The sequence below is a fragment of the Arachis ipaensis genome, chromosome B1 (genome assembly GCF_059453495.1).
Source record: "Arachis ipaensis isolate K30076 ecotype BB chromosome B1, ASM5945349v1, whole genome shotgun sequence".
Lineage (NCBI taxonomy): Eukaryota > Viridiplantae > Streptophyta > Magnoliopsida > Fabales > Fabaceae > Arachis > Arachis ipaensis.
This window is the reverse complement of record NC_142436.1, coordinates 151,755,337-151,774,184: the sequence shown is the minus strand read 5'-3', so window position 1 is coordinate 151,774,184 and position 18,848 is coordinate 151,755,337. Positions and strand designations below refer to the sequence as shown.

Genomic DNA, 18,848 nt, shown 5'->3' with positions numbered 1-18,848 from the left:
TCTACTAGCAACCTAGACTTTATTTTTCTAATCCCTAGTCTCAAATTTAAATTATTAGTAGGTGTTGAAAAAAAATATAAATAAAAAATTGTCAGTACACAGAGACATTGCTTAGCGACAATTTTTTTTTTTAATCAGCGGCAGTTTTAAACCGCCGCAAAATCAAAGACTGGCGGTTTAGTAAAAAAAAAAAACATGTGTGTGCTGCTGAACAAGGTAGCTAGCTTTGATTTCAAAGCTAAACAAAACTGAAGAAAGACATAATAAAAGAAGAAATTAGGAAAGATAATAAACATGATGAAGCTTAGTACAAGAGGTGATAATAAAAAGAAAAAAATAGCATTTAATTTGATTAGTAGATAGTATTTACATTAAGAAGTTGAATGAGTTAATAATAAAAATAATGAGTAATAACGAAATAAAACATAGTCTTTTCATCTAAGAAATTTCGGATTCAAATAAACTAGTGATGATAGGAGAGTTGAAGACGGCGAGAGCAGAGGGTACAAAAGTACTTTCGCTTGATGTTGAAGCACATGGGCAAGAAGCAGAACTTCCACTGAGTCTCGACATCGGTGGCTTCAACCTTCCCGCCGCAGTAAGGGCATGAACCCGGTGCCTGCTGCTTCCCAAGCTCCCTCTCTTCTTCGTCGCACACATATACCACCCACATTTAATTAAGGACAATAATGGAAAACCGATGGATGATTAATTATATACCCCTCCCTTTTTTTATGGGTCTATTTTATGGCCACCACATGGCTCCCATTGTTGCTTTTATAATGTTCTTCATGCTATATGGTAGGTAGGTGGTGTAGTTATAAACTTATAATCATCATGTAAAATACAATTTCTCTTTTTCCACCTCAGGGTTTATGTGGGTCTAATTATATATATACTAAAATCAGTTATTAAAATTAAGTATTAATATAAAATATATATTAAAAATAAATTAAATAATTTATATATTTATGTATAAATATATAATAATTAATTTTTTATACACATAATAATTTTTTTTATTTTTTAATTTTAAAAATTTATATTTTAATTTATCAATTTTTGTTATTAGTGGTTTTATTTTTAGTTTAATAATTGTTTTTATATTCTAAATTTTTGAATAATTTTTTTTGTAAAGTTAAAATTAAAAAAATTATATTAATTTAAAAAATTTAATATAATTTTTTTATATTTATAATTTTATGTAATTTATATTTTTATTATTAATCTATATTTTTTTAGAATATATTTTTTAATTGGACTAAAAAAATAACTTTAAAAAAATATTTTTATCATTTCTATTCCAGTGCTGTTCAAGTTATAATTATATATATATATAAAACGTGGGTGAATTTTTAGAATATGTGGGTATCTATTCTATCTTTATCCATTTGGGACGAATAATCCTGCACTAGAACAGATTTTTAACTGGACGGATTCTTAGGTAGGGCAGGACAGGGTCGAATTTAGGTTAAATTCGTTTTTACTTGTTCCAGTATATAAAATATATAATATATGTAATATATATAAAATAATTAGTAAAATAATTAATAATATATTATATTTAAATTTTTATTTTAATTTATATTATGTATGAAATAATAGTTACATAAATTTTAAAATTTAATTTTATTGGTGAGATTTTAATAATTATAAAAACAGGTAGAAATGAAATGAATATCCATAGAAATAGATTAAAGTTTAACTTTTTACTATCTACGAATAAAAATGAAACAGATTCTATGTAAATTATTGTAAAGTGGAGCGAAATTAGGTAGTAAAAAATCCATCCTATTGACACCCCTATTAAACCGTTCTTGCATGAAACAGACAAAAGGCGGACTTCAGGAATAAAATACTTATATACTACTAATAATTTTAGGGTAAAGTATATTTTTTGTCTGTGAAGTTTGATAAAAGATTTAAAAATACCTCTAAGTTTTATTTTGTTTTAATTTTGTCCCAAAAGTTTTCGATTTGCATCAAATATACCCTTGACGGCTAATTTTTCAAAAAATTTAAGACCAATTCAACAATAATTTCATAAGAACAATCCTCAACACAAACAAATCAAGCATAATTTTCATGCATTATTGTTAAATTGGTCTTAAATTTTTTGAAAATTTAGCCGTCGAGGGTATATTTGATCGAAAACTTTTGGGACAAAATTGAAATAAAATAAAACTTAGGGGTTGCCAAACTTCAGGGACAAAAAGTATACTTTACCCATAGTTTTATTATTGTATCATAAAATATTATAATGTAATAATTCTCATCAATTTTCGGAGTTACACCTCATTAATGCATGATACGACTGGCATATGAAAAGAGAAAGAAAATCATTTTATGGCTACTTTCAGAAATACACTTAGCTTAGCTTGAAGAGAAGAGCCGTTACGTTGTATCGTTGATTTTGTAACGTAAAGTGAATCACAGAAAATTCAGCTATAATTAAAGGACAAGGTTTGAAAATGAATGCAAGTTCATGTACGTATATATGTGCGTGTTTCCTGTGAATTGAATTCTTTTTATTTTTGTGTTTGGACCATAATATAATCTGACTCAAAATCTCAATTTCTTGGCTGCCACTCTTTTTTTCAAACCAACGTCAACATTTCAAGCACTGTGGCGGCTAATTTATGATTGGCAGACTAAATAAAATCCTCCTTCTTCAATCCATGATTCTCACTTGGTTTAAAAGAAAGCAAAATATTAATTACCATTTGGTGAGCTTTTCTTTTATCCATGTTAACACCAAAAACTTAAATATCTCGATTTGCATGCTAGTTATTTAGTGTGCAATAATCAATCACTAAATTAATAGAAAACTATTATATATGCACACTTCGTGTCTATACTCTATAGTTAATTAGTATTAGAATTGGTGATATACCGAATGTGTTTAATTCAATTTTAAGAGTTGGTTAAAAAAATAACGGATATCTCACTCTCATAAATATTTTAAAATAAAAAAATTATTTAGTAAAAAGTAAGGTTCTAAAAATCGAATTGATCATCGAATCGCTCTAGTTATTGGTTTATTGGTTCAGAAGTTCAACCGATTCGACCGTAGTTGAACCGAAAAAACTGTTTTATAATAAAATAATAAATAAAATATAAATAAATAAAGTGGTGGTACTACATAGTGGTACTACATTTGTACCGGCCTTGTTGCCTTGTTGGTAATAAGATATACATGAACTTCAAATCTCTCTACATAGTGGTACTACATAGTTTTACATAATCATTTTGACTCTCATGCAATGAAATCCTGGACTAGGATGAGTTATTAATGAAGGTAAAATTGACACAAAGAAAGTGTGCTGTACCTTTGATTTCTTTGATCTACTTTGTTTTTATTTTCTTAATCGGATGATTGTCTTAAACCAATGGCCTGAACCCATGCTTGATGTGAAGTAAATAACTTCTTTCAAATGGACATAACCCTGGTAGTAATTTTAGTTAAAACTATGATCTACCTACCATACAGAATAACAAAAAAAAGCAATAACAAAATTGCTGACCAAAAATAAAAATACATATTAAGAACTGATTAATGAAAGTATGAAACCAAATACATGTTGATCCAACAAACTAAACCAAACAAAAAGGAGAAAAACTATGAAGAAAAAGATACAAACTAAACCAAACAAAAGGGAGAGAGAACAAACAATATATACACAAACACACACACATACTCTCTCTCTCTCCACACACACACACAAAATCAAAGAATCAACCAGCCATTTTATGCAGAACAGGAGAACATAAGGCCCTCAAGAGAAAAGAGATGGCCATTGGTGTACATGTTTAGTCTCAGAGACTGAGAGACAGAATAATATAAAATACTACCAGAATAATTCTAAGCAAAATTCATTATTCAATGTGTATATCCTGCAGTAAACCATTATACAACTAATGCGTATTAGAAGTGGGTGATACATATTCAACTATTAATTGTTTTCTTATTAATGTAAACTCTAAGAGTTCAAACTACAGGTCCCTCTATAGGTGAGCCATAAATACTTTGAAACTTGAAAGCAAAAGCTTTAGAATAAATTTAATTTTGGTGTGTTGCTCTTACTCTTCTGCAAACCTTTTTCTAGTTTGTTACCTTAGACATCTACCCTAAATTCTGCAATTCACCCTAAAATTCAAAGTGCAACTCAATAACCCTTCTTGTATTCCAATTTTACAAAAACTTCCAACAATTTTGAGATTTCACTTAAGAAAAAAGAGACTGAGAGACAAGAGAATATTTATGTGACAGTGTGACACTGTTGGTTGGGAAGTTTTGGCGAATGCAAAGTTACAGCAACAAACACTGCACAACAAACTGTGAAAAAAATTTATACTTAGGGTTAGTGGAAGACAGGGAAGAATGCAGAGCTGGCGGCGACAGGGACAATGGCTGGCAACAGGCAAGACAGTGGCTGAAGGGGTGGAAGGGTCGAACAGAGCTGGCGGTGGCGGGAAGACTTGCGCGACGGCAAGTGGAGCTGGCGGTGGCTGCGATTTCGACGGCTGACCGCGACGGAGGGTTGCTGCCCGAACAGAGCTGGCTGACGTTCGCTCCACGGAAGTTGCGACAGCGGCGGTGGCTGGACAGAAGTGGCACCGGAAGCTCGCGGTGGAGACTGGAGACGTGAAAACTGAGAGCGAGAAGTTAGAGTGGAGGGCTGGAGGCTCGAGAGGAGAGAGCCAGAGGAGTGAATGGGTGGGTGACTAATTGGGTAGGGTTCCTTTCAGCATGCAAACGCAAAACGCAGCGTTTTGGGCAAAATTTAGAAAACCAACCGGGTCACGGTTCGGTTCGACCGACCAATTCTTCGACCGGTTCGACGGTTCAATTCCGGTTCTTGAATTTAGCGATTTTGCCTTCTGTCCGAACCGTATTTGCTAACGATTTTCGGTTCGATCAGTTCGACCGGTCGGTTCGAACCGGTTTTCAGAACATTGGTAAAAAGTGAGAGATTAGTTAAATGGGAAAAAAAAATTCTTGAGACTTTTAATTAAAAAAAAAATATTGAAAAGATTAAATGTACCTTTCATAAACACATTAGTCAAATAATCCTGCGTCCAACCAAGTTGGGTTGGTCTAGTGGTTAGCTCACTAGTCCGCTTAAGCAAGTGTCGGGGGTTCGAATCCCGCCTTGTGCATGCAGCAACCCATTGGCCAGCGGCAAACCCTTAAATGGAGCTCAGTACCGCGACGGATTAGTCCTTGACCTGCCGGGTTGGGGGATACCGTGGGAAACAAAAAAAAAAAATAATCCTGCGTCCACGAGAATCTCCAAACTCTAAAGTGGAATTATCCTCACATATAAATAGCTATGCGTTGTATGCATGCATGCATGAATACAAATAAGTAAATAAAATTCAGAGGTTGTTGTTTAATTTGGAAATTTGTTTAAGAGGCTAAAGGGAAAATGTTGCACCTAACTTGATGGGCAGCAAATATAATATTAAATGTTGATAGGCGATGCAGATCAACAATGTTTGATGCTAACAGCCCCATTATTTATTTATATTTATCAGAGAAAGAAAATTAAAGAAGTCTTGATTGGCAAGTCATTACTAATAGCTACAGCAACCAATATATATATATATATATATAGGTTGTGTGGCACACCCTTGCATTGTTACTTATTAAGACCAAGGTTGGGGGATGCCTAAGACCAAAATAAATAATGGATAACAAAAGATGACTATATCAATATATATATATATATAGAGTAATGTTAGATAAATTTTTTGTAAAAGAAAAATTATTTATCTTAAATTTTAAATCATAAATCTTTATATTAATTTTTAAATTTAAATATTAAAATTAATTAATATTAATAAATTAAAGTTAATTTTCTGTAATTTTTCTTACTTATGAGATCAAAATAACAAGATTGTACTCTAAATCCTAATGCAAAAGATTTATTAATAAGCACTTTTTCTCCGCTAGCAACTTTCAATAATTATATCATATAAGTATTTTGTCATATTAAAAAAATATTTAACTCGATCAATAATAACCTATTATCTTAGACGTTTTATAGATATAAGCATTTGGTTTGATGATAGAGTATTTATATTAATTAGCTTGCATATTGTTATCTATAATTCTACACTATATATAATAGAAATACAAAAAGGACTAGGGTCTAATTTTCTTTTTTTTTTCAAATACTTTTTTGTTAATATGATTCATAAAAAAATGTTATTTTTAAGATTTGAATCCAAGACTTTTTGTTAAATTATAAAGTACTTACTATCTCAACTAAATCAATCTTTATTATTTTTATACATATTTAATAAATAAAAAAAAATAATCAATAGACATCCTAGTACCTATTAATATACTAGTAATGATAATGTTATAAATTATTCCTTAACTTAAGTATTCTTTTAAATATATATTTATTATATCTTAATACAACTATGTTAGGTATATAATAAAGGAAAACTTTTAACTATATCGGTACACCGGTGTTTCAGTAATTTTTAACTGTTGATCTTAATTATATATTATATATATACTTTTTATAATTAAGATCAACGATTAAAAATCACTGAAACACCGGTATACCAGTATAGGGGTGCACAAGACCCGGTCCGACCCGAAGACCCGGAACGGACTCGATGACTTCGGGGCTAATTTAGCCTGGCTTCGTTATGGTCCGGTCAGACCCGAGATTTTAATAGATGGCCCCGGTTATTTATTAAATCGGGTTTGGGCCAAGTTTCGAATCACCCGACCCCGGCCCATTTGACCCGTGTAGTTGTTTGCTACTTAATATTTTATTGTTATTGGTTGGTATGACACTATAAATTATTATTATTATGTTAATCTTGTGTTGGTTGTTAACTTTATTTTAATTGTCTTTTGAACTTTGAATGTTTAATGTGTAATTGATATAATTATTATTATGCGAATGTTGCATTGTTATGGAATAATTATTTTTCAAAATTTAGAGGTTCAAAAGATGTAGAATCTAATTTTTGGTGATGTCGTGATAAAGTTGATCAAGACCCGGGCTTCACCCGGTCTAAATCCGGCTTAAGTGTAGTCCGAAAGTAACACGATTTCATCGGGTCTAGGGTCGAGTAAGGATCTTATAAATAGACCCGATCATTATTTAGGGTCGGGTTCGGATCACGGCGAACCCGGCTTCACCCGGCCCCATGTACACCCCTATACTAGTACATTTAAAAATTTTCCTATAATAAAATCAGCTATTAAAACACAAATACTAAGACATAATACAAAATACACATTTAAATTTTAGTTTAATATTATATATATATATATATTTTAAAATGATCAACTAACCGGCCCAAAATACATGCCCGGGCCGGAAAGAATAACATGTGGAATTGGGTTGTAAGCCCGTAACAATTCGGAGTTTGGTTACGTTTTTATTGTTTTGGAATTGGGCTTCGTTAATGGTCCATTATCCTCAAGACCAAAAAAAAAATGGTCCATTATCCTCCGTGTCTTGTAGTTGACATTAACCTCCACAGAACGCAAGAGTAACGCATGTCATTCCATTCTGGCATATTCCATGTCCATGTATTACGAATTGCATTAACCCAATCAATTAACAATTAATTAAATTTTGAAAAAGAAATCCCCCAGTTTCCCCTTCGAACTTCGATACGGCACTTCCTTCCACCACCTTCAGTTGTGGTGTGTTGTTGTGTTTTCTGTTCATTCATCATTCACTATTTAAATATTTATTGTTATTATCATCATTATTTATTATTGTTCTTGTTAGTTATTTATTTGCAATTTTGCAGTTTGCACTAGCTTTCATAAATCGAAAACTCAGTCTTCACTTTTTCGGGCAAAACGCACGATCTCTCCAGATTCCAGAACCCTACTATCTCTTCCTTCTCTTTCTCTCTCTTCCGACCGAAGCTGCTCGCGAAGATCGACGAGCAGTTTCAATCTTCGATGCAGGATGAATTCAATTGAGCTCGATTTCGACGCTTGATTCTACACAACCATGTGGTTATCCTTCTGGAGATCCAGAGATCGTTTCTCGTTAGATCAACTCAGGTCACACTCCTCATTCCCCCTCGTTTATCTCCAATTCGCTCAAATTATTCATGACCGCATTCTGAATCTCGAAGAATTCTGGTTAATTCGTGCTTTTACTGAGTTATTCATTTGAATTCTGGTGTTTAGGTACTTAACTGATCAATTGACAAAGATTCAAATTGTTAATGAGATTAACAAGGTAACACGATTAGCTCCATATCAGCTTAAGAGCTTTGTGAATTGTGTTTCCAGTTTTCTGAATTTTGTTGTGTTTTGTGTGGGGAAGGATTTTGTTATTGAGGCACTGAGATCGATTGCGGAATTGATAACATATGGCGACCAGCACGATCCTAGATTTTTTGAGTGAGATTCCTAATTCTTAGTGGTTATGTTCCATTACGTATTTGTTGTGGTGTGAAAGTTTATATATATCTCCTGGATTGTGGCAGACACTTCATGGAAAAGCAAGTCATGGGCGAGCTTGTGCGAATACTAAAGCTGAGCAGGATCAGTAGCGTTCCACTTCAGTTGCTGCAAACAGTGAGCATTATGATCCAGAACCTTAGAAGTGAACATGCTATATGTGAGTTAATAAGCTAGTGAAGTTCCCTGTTCTGCAGTTTACTTGGTCTTTCAATCAGATTTAAGTATGTTGGTGGGCTTAATGATATTTCTCTGCTGAAAATTTTGCAGATTATATGTTCAGTAACGAACATATGAACTACCTGATAACGTATTCGTTTGACTTTCGGAATGAAGAACTATTGTCATACTACATATCTTTTTTAAGGTTTGTTTTGAGCTCTCACTCTAATTAATCTTATTGACGAGTGCTGTTGATGGTTGCGCTGTGTAAAACCTGTTTTACATCTTTCCCGTTGGCATTGCTAATCAGATCCCTGGCTATTTGTGTGTTGGTTTTTTGTAGAGCAATAAGTGGAAAGCTGAACAAGAACACAATTTCTCTGCTTGTGAAGACTTGTGATGTAAGATTTATGCTCTCAGAATATTTGTCTTCTGGTGATGATTTGAAATCTCTTAGAATTGCGTAATATTGTCTTCAACATACTTGATTAGCAACTATTGTGTTTATGATTTATGAGGCACTGAAATTGTATGCCTTTGAGGCTTTGACTATACAAGATTGACAATGATACTGGCTTTTCTACCTTAAGTGGATTTGTATTCAAATAGGTTTTCTTTTAAGAATAGTTGATTGCTTTTTTTCTCTTTTAAAGAAAGAATTATCTTTTGGATGGGGAAGACTGAGGAGAAAACTGGCTTTATATATCTGTGATGTCCAAGCATTTTCACTTTATCTTTCTATGAATTAGGATGAAATTGTCTCGTTTCCACTGTATGTTGAGGCCATAAGGTTTGCATTTCATGAGGAGAACATGGTTCGCACTGCAGTACGAACTGTAACCCTTAATGTTTATCACGGTGAGATTTTGCTGTTTTACATAAACCCTGAACTCTGTATTTGTTATTTTCTTCATTTCCTTCCAGAACTTGGTTCTTTTTTATGAAAATTATGATTTCTTATGACATATTCTTCTTAATTTTCAGTTGGCGACGATGCTGTAAATAGATATATAACCAGCGCACCTCATGCAGATTACTTCTCAAACTTGATTTCATTTTTTAGGAAGCAGAGCATGGATTTTAATAAACTCGTCTCTGATACTTTGACGTAAGCTTCATAAATTTATCTCTCTTTCATCTTGTAGTTTAAGACTTTCTTGTGTCCTGAAAGAGCAATTGTGGTTACTTCATTACTAAATACTGAGACAGAAATCCGGGACCAGATTCAACCTCTACAATAATTGCAGCTGTTGATGACATTGAGGATAACCTGTACTACTTCAGTGATATTGTCTCCGCTGGAATTCCTGATATTGGGACGCTAATAACGGACAGCTTTCTGGTGGTTCTGATATTTCCGTTACTTTTTCCTTCCTTGAGGATAGTTGGTGATAATGTATGAAACCTCACTTTATGACATTCTCATTTCACCTGGATCCACTTAGGTAGATTTTTGTTCTTATTATGTAGCTGGTTCTTATTAATGTTTAGTAGTACATTAATCCAGGAAATGCAAAGTGGTGTTGTCACTTCTCTCTACTTACTTTGTTGCATACTGAGGATACTCAAAATCAAAGATTTGGCAAATACCATAGCTGCTGCTCTTTTTTATCCCTTAGAGGCCTTTACACAGAGTTCTTGGGGTAAATTCAATGGTCATATATCTGGTGATGGTTTCACATCTAAAACTGAAGTGTCAGAAAATGATAATCTTAACAGCTACGATCCAAGATGTTCGACGGTCAATGCTCCATACGTACCTAGTTCTTCAGGGTTTCATTCAGCCCATGCTCGCTCACAAAATGATTGTAGCAGTTCAAATTTGTCTTTAAGGTAAAAAGGCATTTAAGTCATATTTTCTTGTACTAATGTCAAGTTACACCAAGAACTGTTCTCTCTGTTTGTTTTCCTGCTTGTCACTGGAACTGGGCATGTAAATGAGTGTATCATTCCTGCCCAAACAGTCCTGGATATGTTAATGAGTGTATCATATTGTGTTGTATTAGAGAAATTACTAGCTTTTTGGTTCACACATACATACATCCTTCTGATGATGCTCGTAGAGTTAAAACATATTTCAATACAGCAAATTGCAACTTAGGAGTTTATATATGTATGATTTGGATCAAGTTACCAATGTAAGTTCAAACAAGCTTACATCGTTAGGTAACTTTTTTTTTTTTTATTATCTTTTTTTACTAGACTTACCATTGTATAGAAAGTCTATTGTTATAAAGCTTGATATTGATTTGAAATTGTTGTGTGTACTTATGTACACATCGAAATTGACATAATACATTTTAAAGTATGTTAAAAACAAGTTTTTTGATGCAGCTGTGCTACTTTAAGTTGTGATCAAAACTTCACGTCTTGAGTGCCTTTAATGACTTCTATGATTGATGTAGGGAAGTTTTGCTTGCATATGTAACAAAAGGGAACGATATTGAAGTGTTGGGTTCTTTGGGTCTGCTTGCAACCCTGCTGCAAACTAAAGGTTGTGCCACTGTGTGTTTGTTTGCCTTACCATTACATCCCTTTCTGTGTATTTTGATATATCTCATTTTGTAGAACTTGACGAGTCAATGCTAGATGGACTTGGAATTCTACCCCAACGTAAACAACACAAGAAACTCTTATTGGTAAGCCACATTCTTCCATTTAACTTATTTCTAGTATGTAAAATTTTACAATGGGCTTCTGCACTCTGCACTGCTCCGTTTCTTGGTATAGTAGATTCATTTGACGTGTTTGGGGTGGGCTTGAAGGGCACCTATCACTTGTGTTCTTGGTGTGGGTGGGGTGCTTCTTAAAGTAGTGGTGGAGGAAGAGAGTGCTCGTGTGGGTGGCATGTTAAGTTAGAGGCTTAGATCATAATCACTTCTAGAGAAGTAAGCTATTAAGCTGACAATTGAAAGGATTAAGTGGCATAGACTGCCTTGATCAGTATGAGAGCTGAATTTTAAGTGAACTGACACAATGGTTGATTTTACGATATAAACTGATGTGAATTATGTTCAAAATTCACCTTTTTGTGATGTATGCCCTAGGATAATTGCCTATCGTTTGAAGGTTTGAAAACCAGCCAACCTAGTAATATTCATTTTTTATTTATTTTGATGTATGGCTAATATGATGCCTGATTGGCATTGCATATTCTTGCAGGAAGCTTTGGTTGGTGAGGCTTCAGGTGAAGAGCAACTTTTTTCTCCCAAAAATAGCTTAGCTAGGGACGGAATGGGTAGTGAGCTTGAGTATTATCATGAAAAGATCAAGGTTTGCACTTCCCTCTGTGCATCCTTAACTGCTTTATTTTTACTTCTCGCTGCCAATATTTAGAAGCTCCATGGCTTGATAGTTGGTTTCCTTATAATTACCATGTTTTACAGGAGCATTATGGAGTATCGTCTCAGGCTACTGATGTGGGAACAAGTCCTCTTGTACGTAGATTTCAGGTAAATCTTTCTCTCTAGTATGTTCTTGTTATGATATAATTTTTACTTTGTTTATTGTTTTTGCAATAGTTTATGTAGACCGTTTTAAAGTTCCTATGGATTACTGTTAGGCACATTATTCAAATCCAAATAAAAATTTTAATTCCTATGTTTATGTATGGTGTATTTTTCAGGTGATTGATGCATTAGTTAGCCTCTTCTGTCGTTCTAATATATCTGCAGAGACACTGTGGGATGGTGGTTGGCTTCTACGCCAGTTGCTTCCTTACAGTGAGTCAGAGTTCAACAGCAACCACCTTGAATTGCTGAAAGTACGTACAAAATTGTCTTCTCCAACAATTTGCATATCGTTTTACAGATATATCAAAGTTTCCCACTTTTGCTTTTTAAGTTGAACTGATATTTATGCTTGCCATATTGAAGTACCAATGGTCACTTTCTAGTTTCTAGACTACTTTCTGAAACATCAATTCAGTAGAGCTTTAAAGGAAGCTGAGTAGTTTGAGAAAGATACCAATACAAAATTATTTAGTACTCTACATGCATTACAAAAGTTATGATGGAATCATTTTTGTTTTTAATCTATAGTAATGGGATTCTTTACCGTGCAATTGTACCAATGATTTAAGTGATTAATGACGAACTAGTACATGACATGAGTACAGATATGAATTTATCTTTCCCATGTGAGTGACTGGTATAAAGGACAGGATACTGCATGCTGAAGAAAATAGAAATTGAAACAAGTAAATAGGAGAATATTAAGTAGAAATAATAATAGGGTTTCTTGAAATATTGCACTTTTTGATAAACCATGCCTTGGTGAGCACTGCTCTATGTTCTCATTGTCTTTGATATTGAACCCGCATTTAGAACCATGATTGTAGAAATCCATATATGAACCAAGGGTAAAAAAGAAAAGATTTGATATATGCCCCAGGGATATACTAATTTCATCTCATCTGTGGTGTTGTATGCATTTCCGGATGAAATTACTCATGCAGGTTTCATACAATAGTTGTGCTTCTGCTCTTATGGAGGAGGCTAGAGGTATTTGGTCCGACTTTCTTGTTACTGTTCTCTGTGAAGAGTGGAGAAAGTGTAAAAGAGGTGAATTTCATATAATTTATTGTGCTGCTTAATTATTGTAGTGTTCAAGAGTTTACTTATGTGTTTGATCTAGAAAATTTTCAAACTGTAGCAATGGAGTCATCATCTCCTCGGAAAGAATGGACTTGCATGCTTTTGCCACCACACAAGCTCTCTTCTGAAGGTAAGCCTCTATCTATTTAAAAAAAACTTCCTTTGCCTGGTTGCTGTAATGAAAGGAAGCATGAGTAGTTAAATGACCTGTGTGTTTTTCTACAGTTGATGTTCCAGATGAATCATCATTTGTTGCCGGAGAAAGAATGCTTGAGTTGGTGAAGGTTTGTGCTTTATATTATGTTCATTTATTTTAAATGCAGATTAATATACAGATGTCCAATACCGGTGGACTATTCTTAATTGCTGTTCTTCGTGGATGGTGTCTTTTTCCTGTTTAGGTATTTGTACTGCAACATCAACTTCAAATATTCGCTCTTGGTAAACCTTTACCTGAACAACCTCCAATTCATCTTCCTGGGGATCTCCCTGTGAATCATCGTGCCAAGACTTGTGGGCTTGATGTGTCGGGCCCAAAGCCAGGCATTGAACTCAGCCTTGGTAATTTGTCCGAAACTGCAATCCTGTATTCTTTCCACTGATTTTACTTAAGGTTTTTACTCGGTGTAGGATGGATAGAACAATAAAGGAAGGATGAAGATAATTAGGAGAGGGAGATAAGGAAAACAGAGGAAGGACATCTCAGTGGTAATCTTAGTTGCAAGTAGATGTCCAAGAATCCAACACAATGTACAAAAGTGAACTAGTCAAACCCAACCAATAGTAAATATATGCTCAGCTTGATAACCAAGTAATGGACTAATGATTGACAACAAAATTATTCTGGCTTTGGCATTTAATGAGATGCCTGTTTTGAAGTTTCTGTACTAGCCAGTGGTCATGCACAAAACAAATGATCTCTCATCTCAAATTAGCTGTGTGTTTATGAAATAATATATTGAAAGACTTATGTTGATTTTGAAGCAGTAAAATGGATTGGGGAAATTGGCATGCCATATAATGGATTATGATGGTTAAGCGACCTAAATTTATAAAGCTGGCAATAAACTTCACACCTGGCGGTAAAATTCTCCAAATTTAACATTTAAGGAAAGACTGAGTTGTCTTAATAATAATTTAGTGTGTAAATTGTAGTGGCTTCTCAATTGTATACATGAATGGTAGTTCCATCAGGTTGTATTTTCCATGTAGTTTCTTTCTGTTCTACTTACGAATGCTACATGCTTCTGACTTAAGTTGGCCACAACTACTGATTGTTAAGTTTCTCTTATTTTTCCATTTGCAGGTGATGCTGTGCCCTGTAGAATTGCTTTTGAAAGGGGCAAGGAACGCCATTTTTGGTTTCTTGCAATCTCTGTAGGAACATCTGGGTGGCTTGTCCTTGCAGAAGAATTGCCACTGAGGCAGACCCATGGAGTCATTCGGGTTGCTGCACCTTTGGCTGGTTGTAACGTATGTATATTGCCTCACACTGTTATCTTCCTGGGCATTGGTTTGTAGACTTCAGCTAATCTCCATATGATAGTCTTATGAATTTTTTTATTCTTATTGTTTAGCCCAAGATTGATGATAAACATCCAAAATGGTTGCATGTGCGGATCCGGCCATCCGCTTTGCCCTTTCTGGATCCTGCAAAATTCAATGATCATGGGAAATCAAAGACAAAAGCTTTGATAGATGGAAGATGGACACTAGCTTTCCGGGATGAGGAATCTTGCAAGTCTGCTTTACTGATGATTGTTGAAGAGATGGGTTTGCAGAGTGATGAGGTTCATAGAAGATTAAAACCGTTGCTCAACCTTGAAATTGCAACAGATTCATCAAGCTCGTCTGTATGTGATCCTGATGATTCCTCTTCGTTTAGAACACAACCTAATTCATTGTAAGTTCTTTGGCTTGGTTTACCGTAGTGGGTTGTTTGGTTGAGGGGTGAGAAATTATTTAAGTCTCATCACCCTTTTGTATATGCTCCCAAAATATATAGCAGATTTGTAGATTAGCAAATGTGGCTTAGTGTCATTCTTTTTGTATACTAGCCTTTCCCTGCCTTCATCTTGTAAGTTTTGCCCTTGCTCCTCTCATTTTGTAGCAGCTCTAACTTAGGTCATCCCATCTCTTTTTCCCGATTTCTATTATGTACGCTCTGTAGCAATTGTAAATCTGAGGGAACCCCATAAAGAAAGTCCTCCTCTTTTTTTCCCCCTTCTTTTTCTTGTCTACTTCCTCCCCCCTCCCTTTTCTCTCTTTTCTCTCTTTTTTTGGGGTATAAATGTGCCCTAACGCTTACTATATGGTGTAATGAAAGCTATTTGCCTATTTCTCTCTTCCCCCCTTGCCCAAGTGGATATATACTTATCTTTATGTTGGGTTGTGTTAGTACTGTTCATTTTTATCTCGTAATGCAATAAAGGAGAAAGAAGCATTATGAAGCAATGCATTGAGTAGCAACAACGTCTCACACTCTGAGCTGGATACTTTGCATTTGGGGTTTGGATTTTGTAGATTTTGTGGACAAGGTAGTCCTTTAACTTCTTAACAATAAAATCGTCAAAATCTCAATTTTATTAAAAATGACTGAATTTTAACATAAAATTAATGCTTCGAAACACACTGAAAGAGGTATAGAGTACGTGTCATTGTTCATTGCTGAGGGTAATACTGCAACAACTCGAATATGGTTGTTGGGGGGTTAATTACGTTGGTTTCAAGTTATCTAAGCCACAAAGGCTGCTCTAACGTAATTTCGCTAGATCAAAACGGTCGAGCATTCAAAATCAACACTGGAGTTTGGCCGATGCATTGACATTGCTAATTATTGAAGCTTTTTCCTGATGGAACTATACTAACCCTTTCTCTATTTAGTAAATGAAATCCCGTCTGACTGTCCGAGCGGCTCTAGTTTGTTGCCTATTGTTCAGTCGAAAAGAGGCACCCTACCCTATTGGGGCGGAACACACAGCATTGGAACTAGGGGTGTTCAAATCCAAACCGATCCAAATTAAACCGCTCATCTAATCCGATTCAAACCGAAAACCGATTAAAACCGCACTAATTCGGATTTGATTGGATTCTATTTTTTGCAAACCGCTGGATCGGATCGGATTTCGGATCTACTTTTCATAACCGATCCAATCCAATCCAAACCGCACAATGTGCTATAATATTATTATTTTATTATTATATTTACAATTATACTTATAACATGTTTAATTTGTTATAGATTTTTCTATTATTCATGTATTATTATTATTTAATAAATATTTTATGTTCAAAATGTTATTTATTTATTTATTTTAACTAACCTATAATTTTATTTCTATTGTTATGTTATCGTTGGCTTTTTAAGATATTGTTAAAGACTTATTATGTCATTGTTGATTATTTAAAATTTGATGTTGAGACTTGTTATATGTATTTAATTTTTTTTATTTAAAAAACCGCAAATCCAAACCGATCCAAACCGCTTGTAATCGGATCGGATCGGATCGGATTTTCAAAAAAATTTCATCCAATCCAAACCGCACCGCACATAGTATTTTTTTGCGATCTGCATCAGCATCTAGTTCGGTAGTTCAATAGTATTTTTTTGTTTAAATGTAGGTAGGTACCAGGTACACACAAGATTTTTGAGCTGCCAGGATCACAAACTCCTTCAAATTATGTGTGAATTGTGAAAGCAAAAAAGACACAAGTGAAAGCTGTACCACATAATATAATTAAAATGTGAACAACGCCGTTCATATAACAAATTCCACTTCATCTTTAATCAAGTCTTGAATAATGAGTAATGACCCTTAAGACTCATACATACCCAGCGAATATTTTTACCAAGAATTGTTGTTATTTATTTCCATACCTATGAACCCTCTGATCAATCCATTCCCTCATATCACTCAATACAAGGTTAGCACTCTCGTCAGGCTCCCCTTGAATCAAAGAATGGTACATCCCTTCGTACAGCTTCAACGACTTGTCCTCACTCGAAGCCTTCTCATACAGCAACTTGGATGAAGACGGACACGTAACGCCATCAGAGGTGCCATGCACTGTGAGAAACGGCGCCGTTACCTTGGAGAAGTTATCCTGCACGTACTGGGTAACCCTAAGGAGCTCCCTCATGGTCCCAACCCTAGGTGGACCCGTGTACCTCCTCGGGTTTGACGCTATGATCTTCAGCTTCTCGGGATCCCTGATTGCCTTCCCAACCATCTTGTTGTCAGGCATAGCGGCCCACGTGTCGGCCCATCCGAAAAGAAGCCCATACGCGAACAGATGAAGCCTGCTGGGCTTCATATCCTCGGGGATCACGAAAAGCGGTGCAGAGAACATCAGGCCCGTCCACGTATCGGGTTCTGATTTAAAGTACATAAGCAGGGTTGCGAGACCACCCATGGACTCACCGAAGAGGAACGCCGGGAGATCCTTGTACGGCTCACTGCGGCGGACGTGGAGGAAGAAGGAGAGCGAGGCGGATGCCACTTTGTCCATGTCGCCGAGGTAGCAGCGGAGGCCATCGGAGCGGCCGTGGCCTAGGAGATCGGCGGCGAAGACGGCGTAGCCCCAGGTGGCGAAGTTAATGCAGATCTTCTGGAAGAGCCAACCGGTGTCGGAGCCGTAGCCGTGGGTCATGAAGACGGTGGCTTTGACTTCGTTAGGTTGAAGGTCCAATGGGAGGAAGCTCTGCGTGAAGATTTTGCCGTGTGGCGTGTCGAAGAATGATTTGGTGTTTCGCACCCCCTGGGAGGTGTAGTACTCCTCCTCGGGCATGTGGCCCCAGAAGTTAGGGGGTACCTCCGCTTTCTCTGCTGCCATTGTTGTTTCCCTCAATTATCGAGTCACTGCAATTAAGAAGAATGGCGAGAGAGTAGTTGGCGGTGGGTCCCTCGAAGTTGGTGAACTGACCCCATGTGGACCCCACCACTTCCTCAAAAATTTCTAGTTGGTGAGCTGATAACAAGTCCTTCTTTGTGGTTGTTGACTTTTTTTGGGCCTTGTTTTTTTGGTCACCATTTTCGCGCTTTTTGGGCCTACTATTGGCCTGTTTTATATTAGACTGGGCCGTTAATAAAATATGTGAGAGATGGCCAACACAACACCTTTTTCATTTCTCAAGGATGGTAAACTTCTATTCTTTTTAAAAACTTTAGTAGGAGTACTTTGCTTTACAACAAGAACTGCACCACCATTGTGATTTGTGAACTATTCTGTCAACTTAAAAAAATTGGATAACTCTTACCACTAATTAAAGCGAGGGACCCAAGTAGCATTGAGGTTTTGAAAGAGCCAAATTAGAAGGCATGCCTTTTGGAGAAACTCAAAGCCATCATTACGTGGTTGGTACAATATACCAAATGCCAAGAATGTCACACGGTGGGCCACAACCAGGAGAATGTAAATACTAAATAACATTCTTAATGAATCAATTTATAATATTGAATCGATCTAAGATCTTAGTAAAAGAAAAATAGTTTCAGCCTTCAGGTAACATATATTAAGCAAACAAGTGGTATGTATGTTTTTAATAGTTAAAATAAATAGCACATAAGAATTTGTATTTGTATTTTTTTCCCTCTCGGAATCATAGTTTGAACTGCCACGACAATTTTATTTCG

General features: G+C 35.4%; 3 protein-coding genes across 8 annotated transcripts; 1 reads left to right on the top strand and 2 right to left on the bottom strand.

Moving 5' to 3' along the window:
• Positions 1 to 320: 320 nt before the first annotated feature.
• LOC107620519 (uncharacterized) lies at positions 321 to 791 on the bottom strand. The gene has a single exon (XM_016322666.3). The coding sequence runs from the start codon at positions 671 to 673 to the stop codon at positions 464 to 466; it is 210 nt and encodes a 69-aa protein (XP_016178152.1). The 5' UTR covers positions 674 to 791; the 3' UTR covers positions 321 to 463.
• Positions 792 to 7,492: 6,701 nt separating this feature from the next.
• On the top strand, positions 7,493 to 15,552 carry LOC107642834 (CLEC16A-like protein). Of its 6 annotated transcripts, none has more exons than XR_015902642.1 (23): positions 7,493 to 7,681; positions 7,792 to 8,053; positions 8,183 to 8,234; positions 8,322 to 8,398; positions 8,485 to 8,618; positions 8,729 to 8,825; positions 8,964 to 9,021; positions 9,370 to 9,478; positions 9,605 to 9,728; positions 9,830 to 10,016; positions 10,128 to 10,453; positions 11,026 to 11,114; positions 11,189 to 11,259; positions 11,783 to 11,893; positions 12,007 to 12,072; positions 12,246 to 12,383; positions 13,077 to 13,182; positions 13,274 to 13,345; positions 13,441 to 13,499; positions 13,617 to 13,776; positions 13,846 to 13,923; positions 14,522 to 14,688; positions 14,793 to 15,552. XR_015902642.1 is itself a non-coding variant. In XM_016346331.3 (22 exons), the coding sequence occupies exons 2-22, from the start codon at positions 8,001 to 8,003 to the stop codon at positions 15,120 to 15,122; spliced, it is 2,586 nt and encodes an 861-aa protein (XP_016201817.1). In that variant the 5' UTR covers positions 7,493 to 7,681; positions 7,792 to 8,000; the 3' UTR covers positions 15,123 to 15,552. The 6 variants fall into 6 exon arrangements, 2 of the variants coding, with proteins under 2 accessions (XP_016201817.1, XP_016201810.1); XR_015902641.1 differs by having other exon boundaries at positions 13,846 to 14,026; positions 14,793 to 15,443; XR_015902640.1 differs by having other exon boundaries at positions 7,517 to 7,681; positions 13,256 to 13,345; positions 14,793 to 15,443.
• A 1,368-nt stretch (positions 15,553 to 16,920) lies between these two features.
• Positions 16,921 to 18,321, bottom strand: LYSOPL2 (lysophospholipase 2). The gene has a single exon (XM_016346350.3). It carries the CDS (start codon positions 18,046 to 18,048, stop codon positions 17,077 to 17,079), a length of 972 nt encoding a protein of 323 aa, XP_016201836.1. The 5' UTR covers positions 18,049 to 18,321; the 3' UTR covers positions 16,921 to 17,076.
• Between the last annotated feature and the right edge of the window lie 527 nt (positions 18,322 to 18,848).

Coding starts and splice junctions, on each gene's coding strand:
- LYSOPL2 (XM_016346350.3), bottom strand. CDS start 18,048: ATGGCAGCAGAGAAAGCGGAGGTACCCCCTAACTTCTGGGGCCACATG.
- LOC107642834 (XM_016346324.3), top strand. CDS start 8,001: ATGTGGTTATCCTTCTGGAGATCCAGAGATCGTTTCTCGTTAGATCAA. Junction 8,826..8,963: donor TACTACATATCTTTTTTAAG/GTTTGTTTTGAG, acceptor GGTTTTTTGTAG/AGCAATAAGTGGAAAGCTGA. Junction 9,022..9,369: donor TGCTTGTGAAGACTTGTGAT/GTAAGATTTATG, acceptor TCTATGAATTAG/GATGAAATTGTCTCGTTTCC.
- LOC107620519 (XM_016322666.3), bottom strand. CDS start 673: ATGTGGGTGGTATATGTGTGCGACGAAGAAGAGAGGGAGCTTGGGAAG.